This window comes from Peromyscus maniculatus, chromosome 1 (genome assembly GCF_049852395.1).
Source record: "Peromyscus maniculatus bairdii isolate BWxNUB_F1_BW_parent chromosome 1, HU_Pman_BW_mat_3.1, whole genome shotgun sequence".
NCBI lineage: Eukaryota > Metazoa > Chordata > Mammalia > Rodentia > Cricetidae > Peromyscus > Peromyscus maniculatus.
In genome coordinates, this window is record NC_134852.1 from 21,878,484 (window position 1) to 21,893,201 (window position 14,718).

Consider the following 14,718-nt stretch of genomic DNA (forward strand, 5'->3'; position numbering starts at 1 on the left):
CATCCAGGGCTGACCTATCCTGTCAGCTTGAGGTGTCCCAGATACCTCACCCTCTAGGGCTGAGCTTTCTCATTGCTGCTCCTGCTGTCAGGGCTGTCCTAGTTGTCATCTGACTCTCCAAATAGTTAAGATACCTTTCACCCAGAGTTGAAAAATTTATAATTTGGTGCCAAAATCTGGGACGAAAACCACAGAGTTGCAAAACTTACTTACATTTTGGTGCCCAAAACCTGGAGCAAACCCACAGAGTTTCAAACCTTTTTTACAATGAATCCGTTCTACCTAAGGCTTGTGAAAAACAGAGAGCCTGAGGATATCTGTTGATAGGATATATCCTACAGACATGACAGTGCAATACACCTTTGTACACTTACCAGTATATTTATACAAATGAACCACCATAATGGCACAGTTTTTACCCAAATAATGATAGGGGAAATTTTAAATTGTCTTATCCATAGAGGAAAAAACACAAAAACAGGTCAATGAAGTTAGAATCAACTGCCTAAGGAGGGGAAATCCCATATTGGTTGTTCAGGTCCTAGTGCTCATCTAAGGATACATTCACATACAAACAGAATTAAATGGACTCTGTATATTTTATAAATGTGTGATCATATCAACTTAGCAGTGAATATTAAAGAAGGGATCATGAATATGGGAAAGGAAGAAAGGCAATGGAGGGCGAAAACAAGGCTGAGGTCTAGCGAAGGCACTATATTTAACCAAAACAATCCCTACTTTTAAAAAGATGATTGTACATGACAACTGTTTTTCAGGGCAACATTTTTTACAGTCTCTGTAAATTTTTTTTCACATGTGAAACCATTGGGAATGCTTAATTGTACTAGAAAATATTTTAGCTAAGCCTCATTTCAATGTCTAAGTACTTGTTATTGAGTTTCATGTTTGGGGCCATGACCTCAGGCTCACAATTTTCTAGAACAATCTCTGATCAAGTTCACAGTGGCTTAATACAGCAACCTTTGACTGGTTTCAGCAATCTGTATTTCTTCCTATCAGCAGCTCATTTTGTACAAACTTTGGGATGTTAATGATTTTTTGACTGCACTATAAATTTTACCTCTCAGCATTTGCTTTAAGCTGAACAGGTGGTCAATGCTGGAATTTTCACAACACCAAGAAAGAGTTTTTTTGGGATGTCAGCCTACTTTTGGTTTGAGGGAATACCTTTCCATGCTATACTGCATAAAAGAGAAATTATTGAAGAAAGCCGTGATAAATTTGTGATCAGAGATGAAGACACAGTCATACTGAGTTATCCTAAATCAGGTAAGGAACATCAATGAGAATGATCCTGAACTGTCTGTGGAACTTTTGGGCTTTAATCATCTTTCATTTAGGTGGTGAATGGAATGCTTTATATATCTCATGTGTTCAAATGGTTGTTTGTGGTCTTGGAGAGCTTTATCTGAGAACATTATCATTCAAAGGAAAAACTCTATCCTAAGCAATTTAGTCAGAGGAGTAGCTAAGGCACTTGCCTGAGCTGATCCTTGGAGCAATAGCAGTGTCTCCTAAAGCAGATTGTGGCATTCGTTTGTCTGTCTGGAAGAGAGATAAGGATGAGAATAAACAGATAAAATAGCATCAAGAAAAAAGGCATGAATGTAAGAATATGTGGAGGAGAGAACAAGGTCCGGTAAAAGAATTACCATGGACCTTCTTTATGTAGAATAAAGAGTCTCAAAACTCAAGGAACCAAGAAAGGCATCATGGTCATTTGGGGGATTAGTGTGGTGGCTGGCAGAAGCAGTAAACTTTGGTTAAGTATTAGGTTGCTAACATCAAAGGACAATAAAATGGAAAATCTAAGGACAGTGGAATGCAGGAAAAGAATTCAGATAATAGCTCAGAGAATAATGCTAGAGAAACACTCATTGACAAATGAGCATATAATCAGAAATACACGTGTGTATGGTAAATAGACACAGGGATTTTATTTAAGCTAAAGAGAAGCAGTACCAATACATACAGTGCAGGATGGATGCATCTTAATGACATTGTACTAAATAAAAGGCTCCATTCTCAAGGACAGATTCCATGACTGCATCCCTGACAAATATGTGGAACAGTTGAATTTACCGAAACAGAATCGTTCTTGACTGAAGGGAATGTTCAATAGGCAGGTGGGGTTTACTGAATGAAGATTCTCAGTTTTGTTAGGTGAAGCATTTTGAATCTTCTGAAAGAATATATCCACTTACACAATGTGGATATTGCAAATACCACATGCTTTTGTGATTGGAAACAGCTAAATTATAAATTTTATGGTTGTATATTCTATTTAAGGCTTTTCAGAGGTGCTCTTGAAATGAGTGACAATACCTTTTTCTTCTTGTTCAGGAACTAACTGGCTGATTGAGACTGTCTGCTTGATTCAGACCAAGGGAAATCCCAAATGGATCCAATCTGTGCCCGTCTGGAAACGCTCACCCTGGATAGAGACTCAAAAGGGCCTTCCAATATTAATCAATAAGGAAGGACCACGCCTCATGTCCTCCCACCTGCCTTTCCATCTTTTCCCCAAGTCTTTCTTCAGATCCAAGGCCAAGGTCAGTGTCCAGTGGTTGAGAAATCTTTGGCCAAATGCTCATTGAACTTATTCTACTGTGTTGGGCCCTGGACCACTGCCTGAAATGCATTCTTTGTAGATTTGGAGAGGGAAGATGGGATTCTCATTCACTAGGTGATTCTAATCTGTCTCCTCCTCAGACTATATCAGAATAGCAGAATATCAACCACCTCTCAGTGATCCTGGGCAGATATAATGCAAAAAACTGTGTTATCTCAGTGGGGCATTCAGGGACTACACATACATGTCAAGTAGAGCTCAAACTCTAGCATCCAGTGGATGTAATTTTTTTATGTCATCAAAGTCATTTAGCTAAAATTGATTCTACATATAGCCCATACATAATTGATGAATCACCCAAGCAGAGTTGCTCATAGGGGATGTAGCCTGAACAGGCACGAATGCTGTAATCTGGGAGATTGTTCAACAATCATGACTTATCTGTATCCAATATGTCTTGCTGTGTCCAGCTGTGCACTGAGCTCAGTACCCACAAAAATCACCAACATCACTTATTGGGGATCCCCAAAAGGATTCAGGAATATACAGGTTCTGACATATCATTGCTCATTGTTAGTAAGAAAGTTTTGTGGAAGTCCCCATACCTTAGAACCTATAAGTATTTATGCTTAAACACAAAGACAAATATAGAAAATAATCTCTCTCTCTTGAAACTATCACAATGAAGTTGTGATCATACACCTATATATGTGTGTCTTTCCAACAAGATTTGGAAAACATGTGTCTGGAGAAATTAAGGCCTAAAAGATGAATTATATAATAATGTCACAATGAGCATTGGGACAAAATATTAATCTCATTAATTATTTAATATTAATTTTTTTGAAATTATTTCTTCTATTTTTGCAATTGCACTATAATTACATTCATTATTCTCTCTTCTTCTCTCCAGGCTTACCATTATAACCCTCTTTTCTCTCTTTCTTTTTTTTGGTGGGGGGTTTCAAGATAGGTTTTCTCTATGTAGCTTTGTGCCTTTCCTGGATCTCGCTCTGTAGACCAGGTCAGCCTCGAACTCACAAAGATCCACCTTCCTCTGTCTCCCAAGTGCTGGGATTCAAGGCATGTGCCACTACCTTCAGCCTTTTCTCTCTTTCAAATTTGTGGGTTTTTCCATCATTTTTGTTACATCTGTATTTGTATCTATGTGTTCCTAAGTACCTTGGTAAAATCTGCTCAGTATGTACAATGTTAGTGTATGTATATTTTCAAGGCTAAAAAACTGGTATGGCATAACCAATTGCTATGCTTTTCCCTGGGAAGTCTATTTCTTTCCATCTCAGCATTTTTTAGGTGCTCATTGGTCTTTGTGTTCACCATTTTGCAATGAAACATTGGCATAAAACTCTGCATCATGATTCTTTTGAGAGGTTTCTTTTATAGTTACAGTTACAGAAACCAATTAGTTTGTCATTTTTTCAGATATATTTAGATTGTATGTATTATTCTGTGTATAAAAATCATTCTTTAACAGTGGATGGATAGTCTTTCACCCTTTAAGATATTGATCTTCACAAGTATTGAATCAATCTTGTCTTTTTCTTGTTGCTGTTTTTTTTTACAGTGTTAGTGACCTCAGTCATTTTGCTGTTACATTTTTGTAAATCAAATAAAATTATAAAAGAAGATTCTGAAAATATAGATATTTTGCATGTCTGTTCATATTTTGTTCAAATAAAAATATTAATTTTTTAGAAACCTCACTGATATTTAATTGACTTTTCAAATAACTATGCGAGATCAAATTGTTTTATGACTATATTGACCTACACTTACATGTTTTTCCATTTAAGGTGATCTATATCATCAGAAATCCCAGAGATGTTCTTGTGTCTGCTTATTTTTTCCGTCATAAAATAAACCTTATTGATAATCCTGAGTCACTAGCAACTTACTTTGAATGGTTCCTCAAAGGAAATGGTGAGTGTCCTGTTAAATATAGGGATTGAGGGAGGCTCAGTTACATTTATGAAGACAAGGTGTGATATAGCTTAGGCTGCCTTGAATTCTCTATGCAGATAGGGGTTACTTTGAAGTTCTGTCCCTCCTCCCTGTACTTCCTGAGTTCTAAGACTATAAGCAGTCAGTTCTATATTCTGTTTATTTAATACTGGGGCTCAACCTCCAAGTCATTTATGTTATCTAACTTAGTTACAACTCTAGCCTTTAGTATGTTCTATAATTTTCTCTTGGCTCCATCTTATTCCTCTACACTCTACCAACCTGTTGATCCAAGGTTCATTACCATTACAAACCTAATTGTGAAGTCTACCTGTTCCCACAAGCCACTGCCTAATGGCACAGCTATAGCTTGACCTATGACTAACTGTCCTGGCAATATTTGGAGTATCTAGGCTTTCTAGTACTAATGAAGATGTTATACCTTGTGGTTAACAAAACAACAGTGATTGCAACAACACTAGGACCTATTCCCTCCCCATCATGGATACTTGGCCATGGTAACTGTATGAAATGTGATGTCTTCTCAATCAGAAAATGATTGATTACTGTGATGACACAATTGCAGTTATTGCACCAGTGGGTGTATGTTGTATGGATGGTTGAAGTATAGATATCAGTTTCCATAGCTGAGTAATATTATTGACAAGAATCTCCCATAAGAATCCTATATAAAACCTTCTGCTACAATGAAGGCAATTCAGCAGAAAAGCACATTTCAGCTCATTCCCAGTTTTCTTTCCTTATGTTGTGTGACAAGACTATGAGATTCGCTTTAGGAATAGGGTCTTAGCCAGACAGTGGTGTTGCATATCTTTAATCCCAGCACTCAGGAGGCAGAACCAGGTGGATCTCTGTGAGTTCAAGGTCACCCTGGTCTACAGAGCAAGATCCAGGACAGGCACCAAAATTACACAGAGAAACCCTGTCTTGAAAGATTAAAATAAAAAGATAGAAAGAAAGAAAGAAAGAAAGAAAGAAAGAAAGAAAGAAAGAAAGAGACAAACAAACAAGGAAAGGAAGGAAGAAAGAAAGGAAGGAGGGAAGGAAAGAAGGAAGGAAGGAAGAAATAGGGTCTTACCAACCAGTTTTTGTGGGCAACTGACAATAGTGACAATTGCCTACATTATTTGGATCCTCAGGCCCATTTAAGGCAACAACTCCTAGGGTGGTATCCCAATAATAGCATTACAGCTTTTATTTTACAACCAGTAACTTCTGGGAGCATTAGTATCTGCTCATAAATGCTGCCTTGATTTAAACTCTTTAATAAATTTTTAAATGAGCTTACAAACTAATGGCATTTTTATATATTCTAGGTTTTGGTTAATTCTATTCCTAATTTACACACCCCATTTTTACATCCACACAATCAGTCTCATATTCCCTTCCTTCATATTGATACCACATGTGTCCTGATGCTTCTCTCTCCTTAAGGTCTCTTTTTTCTTGTTACTCTTCTAATGGCTTCTTTCTGCCTTCCTCTCCATTATATAGATCAAGGTAAACATGCTAAGAACTAGTCTAGGTTCCAAATATGAGAAAAAGTTACAGTGTTTGTCTATCTGTACTTGTGTTAACTCATTAAGTATATTTTCCAGTTCCAAATATTTTACTGTGAATTTTGTAATTTCATCTTTAAAGCTGAGTGAAATTGCATTGTGTGTACATATCACAATCTCATCTATTTTCAGTTGATGGGAATCTAGGCTAGAACTGTTCTGTAGCTATTGTGAATAGAGCTGCAATTAGCACAAATGTCAAGTACTTATGTAGTTGTGTATATATAAGTCTATAGTTCTATATACCTACCTAGTTTAAGTATATACCTAAGATTTGATAGCTGAGTCATATGGAATTTCTGTTTTTTGCTTTGTTAATACTTCTCAGAGTGATTTAAATAATGGCTGTGCAGTTTTCAGTCCCAAGGATGTTTTTCTTTCCCCACAATTTTTTTGAAAATTAAAAATAATGAAAACTAAATTTTATTATAAAGCAATTTTCACATAAATAAAAACCAGATTCACCAAATTTATTGAGACTCAAATCTATACAATGTAAAGAATACACTTAGAATTGGTATCCAAAAGAGAAGCTGGGAAACTTCATATTAAATGTTATACTTTCAATACTGGTTATATTTCACCCAATTTTGGACCATAAAACTCCCAAATCCATGAAAAATTTAGAACAAGAAAAACATTACCTTTGTTCTCATTCAACAGTCTTGTCCATTACTTACATCTATTCCCTTCTCATCCCTGCATATTTAAATTATTTTCTCTTTTCAAACATTTTCAACATACATTTCAAACATTTACTTGTTTTTTTTTGTCTTTTTTGTTTTGTTTCTGAGACGCATTTTCTCTATGTTATAGCTCTGGCATATATATATATATATTTATATAGTAATAACGGTGGCCATTCTGACATAGATAAGATGGACTCCTAAGTAGTTTTAATTTTTATTTATATTTCCTTGATAGCTAATGTTGATGAACACTTACAAAATTCATATGAGGCATTTTCTTTCTTTTACGGTATACAATTGAGTTCCATAGTACAGATTTTGATCCATTTCTTTCTTTATTTTGAATGTTTTATTATCTTTAATTCTTTTTAGATACTAGATACTCATATACTTGGAAGTGTATAACTGGCCAAGCTTTCTTCCATTTTATTGTCTGAAGCTTCACATGATTAATGATTTTCTTTGGTGGATATAAATCCTTTAATTTCAAGAGGTCCCACTTGTTGAGTATTTGCCTTATTTTCTGAGTGAGATGAGTAGCATTTAGAAAGTCCTTACCTGTGATTACCTCTCAAAGTGTACTTCCTGTATTTTCCTCAACTGTGTCAGAGTTTTGTGTCTTCTGTTGAGGGTCTTGATACATTTACAATTGGTGTGAATGTGTGTGTATGTGTGTGTGTGTGCGTGTGTGTGTGTGTGCGTGTGTGTGTGTGTGTGTGTGTGTATGTGTGTGTGTGTATGTGTGTGATGAAGGATTAAGATCAAAATTCAAAGCCGGGCAGTGGTGGCGTATGCCTTTAATCCCAGCACTTGGAGGCAGAGCCAGGCAGATCTCTGTGAGTTCGAGGCCAGCCTGGACTACCAAGTGAGTTCCAGGAAAGGTGCAAAGCTACACAGAGAAACCCTGTCTCAAAAAAACAACAAAAAAAAAAGATCGAAATTCATTCTTCTACACATATCGATCTAGTTCCCCAAATATCATGTACCGAAGATACCATCTTTCTTCCAATGCATGTTCTTGATATTTTGTCAAAAATACTGTGCCTGCAGTTGTTTATGTCTTGGCTTTCTATTCCATATGTTTGTTTTGTGTCAGTGCTTTGCTGTATTCATTACTCTATCTCTCTAGTATAACTTGAAATAAGGTACTCTCTTATTCCAAGGTTGCTTTGATTATCTGCAATTGTTTGTGCTTTTGTATGAATTTATTATTGAACTTGTTCTTTAGAAATTACAAAGATGGCCGGGCAGTGGTGGCGCATGCCTTTAATCCCAGCACTGGGGAGGCAGAGCCAGGCGGATCTCTGTGAGTTCGAGGCCAGCCTGGGCTACCAAGTGAGCTCCAGGAAAGGCGTATAGCTACGCAGAGAAACCCTGTCTCCAAAAAAAAATAAAAATAAAAAAACAAAAAAAAAGAAATTACCAAGATGTATACATTATATTCTGCTTATTGAATTATTTTCCCTCTCTAATCTCCCTCTCACATTTAGTAACCCCCATTCCCTACAGTTCTCTTTTATAACTTTCACATCTTTTTATTGGTGACCCATTCAATTTAACCATGATTTTTATCTTCTGTGGGAATGTGGGGTTTGAACTACCAATGGAAACCTCGTTGGCACCTCACTGGGGACACAACCGAGGATAGTGACTTCCTACCACCCAGAATCATTCAGTATTAATAATTTCATTATGGAGTTGTAGTGTCCAATGAGTATCCACTTCAGTCAATGATACCTCATTTTTGGGCTAGTCTTATGCAGGATCTTTATAGCTGGTTCAGTTGCTTTAAGATCATGAGTACACTTATTATGTAATGCCCATATGTCAGCATTTTACATCCCTTCTCTGTTGTGGGATGTTCTGTATGTCAAATGTTTTGCTGTGGTTGCTTATTAATAGAACACTGATTGGCCAGTAGCCAGGCAGGAATTATAGGCGGGACAAGTAGAGAAGAGAATTCTGGGAAGTGGAAGGCTGATGCTGAGAGACACTGCCAGCTGCCTCCATGACAAGGGAGATGTAAGTAGGCTGTTGGACTGCTGGGGATTGGCAGGACCCTGAGAGAAACTCCAACTACAAATGGCACCAAACGGCTGGAGTTTCCACCTTAAACCTGAGAATATTTAATAACCAATTCAAAACGGAGCTAAAAACAACTTCCTAGTTGTCTCTCTCAAGTTTGTGGGTTCCTGGCATGCACATTTCACCAGCAGTATGGCGGAAATGAGGCATCTTCAAGCGACACATTATGCTGCATGTTGGATTTAGCCTTTGCTAAAAAAAAATGTTCCTGGGCTACATGCTGCTATGATAAAAACAGAGATCCACTGTTTCTGAGAGTTGATGTCTCCCTGAGCTGGTGGAAAACCTACCACTGCCATGTTGGAAAGCTGAGGTGGGCAGAGCCAGAAGCCACAGCAGCCCTTTCAGTCTTACAACCACTGCAGTTTAAAGCAATAGTTACACAATAAGACAGATTCAGATAAAACAAGAATGGTAACACATGCCTTTAATCCCATTACCAACCATAGAGGCCTGGAGGTCTGTACAGAGAGACAGAAAATGACTGAGCTGTGTAGGCTAAGAGACCAATCAGAGGGCAAACAGCAAGTCATATAAGACTGGGTACATAGGAAGTCACTCTCTATGGAAGCTGCAGATTTGGTGAGTTAAGGTTGGCTGGTAGCTTTCCCTAGTTGCCTGACCTCTCTAAGGCTTTCACCCCTATATTTGGCTTCGCGTTTGCTTTCTTTCATAAGACCATTTAGAAATTCATCTACAATTATCTAAAGTTTTGTCAATATTATTTATATGTTGAAGGAGCAAACTATTTCATTGACTCTCTGGTTTTGTTTGGTATTGTTGCTCTTTTCATTTCACTAACTTTTGTTAACGCCAGTGTTTTCTTTCCAGCTACTAATATTGATGTTTGATATATTTCTTTTTCAAAGCCCTAAGGTGATTTATTAGTGAATTTATTAGAAATCTCTTTAATATTATAATGTAGTTAATTTGAACTTTAAACATCCCTCTTGGGGCATTTTTCTTCGCATCCCATAGGTTAAAGAATATTGTGGTATTTTTGTTTCATTTCATTGTGATAATCTTTCCATTCTTGATTTCATCAAGGACTCATTCATCAAGTTGTGAATTGTTTACTCTCCATGAGTTTGTTTATATTCTGGAGTTTTTTTTATTTATTTATAGTCATTTTATAGTTCTGTGTGGAACATAAGGAATTATTTCATTTCCCCTTATGCTTTTAAGATGTTCTTTCTGACCTTGGATATGTCTATTTTACAGAAGTTCCATAGACTTCTGAGAACATAGTGTATTCTTCAGTGTTTGGATACAATATTCTATAGATGTCCTTTAAGACATCTATACCTGTGATGTCAGTTAATTCTATTTATTTTCTATTGGAATGAAGTGTTAACTATTGGAAATGAAAGTACTGTGATGCTTGCCTATGTCTTTACATCTAGTAGTATTTTCTGTGCATAACTGGATGAACCTGTCTTTGTAATTATACAGTGCTCCCCATGAATTGTTCCCTTACATGGTAGGAAATAATGTATATCGTTGCTCAATAGATTTCAAGTCTATTATGTCAGATTAGATAAGCAACATAACCGTGTTTTCTAGCTCCCAGAATTTCCCAGAATCTCTTTTTTCCATTATTTCATTGTAAGGTTATAGCTGTCTTATATGATGGACTACAACAAATATAAACATCCTAGTACTTTAATCCAATGTCCTACACTGTGTCTTTGGATTAAGGAATTGGTACTATTAATATTCAGTTACTAGTGTGTACCTGGTGTTTTCTTGTGCCCTGTCCTGCCAGGAGTCAGGACAAATCTCTCCCACAAGGGTCCCCCAAGTTAAAACACAGAGACTTATATTATTTACAAACTCTATGGCTTAGTGGTTAAGGCTTTTTGCTACCTGTTCTTATATGTTAAATTAACCCATTTATATAAATCTATACCTTGCCATGTGGCTTGTGGCTTACCAGTACTTTACATCCTGCTCCCCATGACAGGCTGGCAGCATCTCTCTGAGTCAGCCTACTTCCACCCAGGATTCTCCTCTCTACTTGTCCCACCTACATTATCCTTCCTGCCTGGCTACTGGTCAATCAGTGTTTTATTTATCAATCAACCCTAGCAACATATTTTCACAGCATGCAGGACATCCCACAGCACTTCAGCTACACTAGTGAACAATGTTTGTTGATTCCTCTCATTTTGATGATTTTACTAAGGTGATTGAGTAGTTTTCTTATTTAACTATTGGTCTAGTTTGCTTTATTGTCTCTGTGATAAAAAACACACTTGCCAGAAGCAATGTATGGGAAGAAATTATTTATCTGGCTTAAACTTTGAGATTGCAATTATCTATGGGAGAAGTTAGAGCAGTATTTCCAGAAGGAACTGAAGCAGAAACCATTTTACTAATCTGCATGTGAACTTGTTTCAGTGTCTTATATGGTGATATTTTATTTATATTAAAATGTTATTTGTATGTTAATAAATAAATTTCCCTGGGGGTCAGAGCTATTAGCAAGCCATAGGAAAGCAGGGCAGTGGTGGTGTACGCTTGTAATCCCAGCACTTGGTAGGCAGAGCTAGGTAAGTCCCTGTGTATTCAGGGATACAGCCAATATTAGATTCGCATGCCTTTAATCTCAATACCAATCATAGAAAATCTGGAGGTTTATAAAGTCAGGCCATGATGTGGCGGTCATATGTTTGGGTTTACAACCAATGAGAAGGCAGAACAGAAACACTATAAAAAGACTGACACATAGGAAGTAGCTCTGGGTTGTAGAGGTAGGACCACCACAGAAGGAAGGGTACAGTTTTAGCTCTTAGCTCTGACCTCTTGGATTTCATCTTTGCATTGGTTCTGTGTTTCTTATTTAATAAGATAGTTGGTTACATCTACAGTCTTATGCTGAGTTGTCTTTCTCATAAAATCCAATCACAGCTACCTATGCTGTAGGACCTAACACACCAATCACCAATCAGGACAACAACTCAAATACTTTGTCACCAGCCAATCTGATCTGTTCAAACTCTTAAATGAGACTCTCTGAGATAATTCTAGGCTGAATCAACTTCAACATGGAAGTTAACGTTTGCTTTGTTGCAGCCTTATGGATTCATTTTTTCTCTTTACTGGAAAAAATTCCTGTAAGTATATTTTGTAGAGCTGTTTTGATGGTCATAAATTCATTTTGCATATTTTAGCATAATTTTTTTCTCCTTCATTTATGAGAAGCAGTTTTGATGGGTACAGTATACTGAGTTGTCATTGGTTGTCTTTAGAACTTGAAATACAGCTTTCCAGGTCCTCCTGCATTTTAAAATTTCAGTTGAAAAATCTGTTATTCTGAAGGACCTTCATTTACATTTGACTTGGTATTTCTCTTTTGCTAGTTTCAATGTACTTTTTAAAATTATAATTTTACGAGGTACATATATTTTGTGGTCTTGTATATATGGTGTTCTAAATTCCTCCTTTACCTTAACTGACATCTGTTCTAACAAAAAGCAACCTAGAGGGGAAAAAAGGTTAATATTTTTTTACAACTCCAAGTTACAGTTTATTTTTGATGAGAAGCCTAGGCAAGTAATTAAAACAGAGAGTTGTCATTGGTTGTCTTTAGAACTTGAAATACAGCTTTCCAGGTCCTCCTGCATTGTAAAATTTCAGTTGAAAAATCTGTTATTCAAGCCGGGCGGTGGTGGCGCACGCCTTTAATCCCAGCACTTGGGAGGCAGAGGCAGGTGGATCTCCGTGAGTTCGAGGCCAGCCTGGGCTACCAAGTGAGTTCCAGGAAAGGCACAAAGCTACAGAGAGAAACCCTGTCTTGTAAAAACAAAAAAAAAAAAAAAAGGAAGAAAAATCTGTTATTCTGACAGACCTTCCTTTACATTCGACTTGGTATTTCTCTTTTGCCAGTTTCAATGTACTTTTTTAAATTATAATTTTATGAGGTAAATATATTTTGTGGTCTTGTATATATGTTATTCTAAATTCCTCCTTTATCTTAACTGACATCTGTTCTAACAAAAAGCAACCTAGAGGGGGAAAAAAAGGTTAATATTTTTTACAACTCCAAGTTACAGTTTATTTTTGATGAGAAGCCTAGGCAAGTAATTAAGACAGTGAGTTCACAGACAGGAGTAGAGAGACAATAAATATGTTTGCTCTTGCTTTCTTGCCCTCAGTTAATATTCTCTTACCTTATGCTTTCCTGAACACAGCTGAGTAGAGAATAGGGCTGCCACAATAATTCTTCACCTTTTACGTCATCAGTTAACAATCAGGACAATCTTTCATTGATATACCCACAGGCTTATGTGATCTATATAATTCCTCATTAAAAATCTGTTCCAAAGCAGTTATAGGTTTTGACAAGTTAACAGTAGGTAATTTTAATATAATACCTCTTAGATTTTTTTTCCCATAGAGTGACAAATATCATGGAATTCCCACTCATATCTTCTTCTTATATTATCTTTGTTCTTATTGAATTGTCCCACATCTTTCACCTTGCCTTCACACCGTGATATGTTTTTCTTTTAATTTTTTTTTATTTTTTTGATGTAGTGTACATGTGTGCATAAGGGTCTGTGTGAGTACACACCTCTCACAGAACATTTGGAAGAACCTAAGAAAAACCTCGTGGAGTCAGTTGTCCATTTCTAATTTATATGGTTTACAAGAGACTGAGGTTTGGTCATCAGGTTTATCTAATAAGCATTTTACCCATTGTCATATCATTATCCCACCATTCCTTTTTGTATCACTATTTAATTTATTTACAATGTATTTGTTGTGGAGATCATTTCGTGATACTTTATATGTTTCATTGTACAGTATAAATTATTCTTTAAAATTACATTATCATCAGAGTTTGACAAATGGCTCTGGCCAAAAGAACTTAATGCTTTTTAGAAGAAGGTGCTTTGTTTCCAAGCACCCTCACAGAGTGGCTCTCTACTTCCTGTAACTCTAGCTTCAGGGGAAACCAACAGTCTCACCTCTGTAGACACACACACAGACTTGTACTCACATAAGAACGCATAAACATACAAAAATAAAATTACAATAAACCATTTACAATTTATGTCTTTAACTACAAGTTTCTAGAGATTTGTATATTCTCCAAAAATACATGTTTACAATCCCCAGTCTGTCTCTCCTTTTACTGCTCTTTCTCTTCTTCCTCCCCCACACCCTTCTCTCTCTACCAGTTGACTTACATAACTTACTCTGGTCATTAATATACTTATTAATGTGGTCATAAAACCTTGATACATAACTTCATTTGATTTCACTCAACAGGTTTCTTTATTGATGGGAATCTTCATATTATGCCATGCTTTACATATTTCTAACTGGAGCTTTCAGGCTTCCTCCAGAAGTTTTCCACGTGGCAAGTACATACTTGACAGGTTATTGAATATTACTCACCACTGACACTAAAATTTTGTGGTTGTTTGTTGTGGATACAGCCACTAGGTCTCAAAATTGATACCTATCTATTCAAATGTAACAAATAATAAATTTACAGACTGAGTGGGATGATGAAGGTATTAATTGGGGGGATATGAATAGATAAAAAATTCAAGGCCATCTTTGTTTACATACCAAGATTAAGGACAGCCTTGTGATGGAGAAATGTCTTTCTGTATGCTGTGAATATGTATTGCTCTGATTGGTTGATGAAAAAGCTATATGGCCTATGGCAAGGCAGTTTAGATGCAGGCGGGAAGTTCAAAGAGAGAGACAGGAAGAGATGCCATCCATCCATCCAAGGACCAACATGTATTGGGATGCAGGTAAATCCACAGAACATGTAAAGATACATAAA

At 36.5% G+C, this 14,718-nt stretch overlaps 1 protein-coding gene across 2 annotated transcripts in view; it reads left to right on the top strand.

The window, feature by feature from the left end:
* Positions 1-968: 968 nt before the first annotated feature.
* Positions 969-14,718, top strand: part of LOC102912113 (sulfotransferase 2A1-like) — a 35,985-nt gene continuing 22,235 nt past the window's right edge. For both annotated transcript variants that reach the window (XM_006996931.4, XM_076571711.1), the window contains exons 1-3: positions 969-1,293; positions 2,368-2,576; positions 4,411-4,537. In XM_006996931.4, coding sequence (XP_006996993.1) covers positions 1,161-1,293; positions 2,368-2,576; positions 4,411-4,537 — 469 coding nt within the window. In that variant the 5' untranslated portion in view covers positions 969-1,160. The remainder of the gene's footprint in view (positions 1,294-2,367; positions 2,577-4,410; positions 4,538-14,718) is intronic.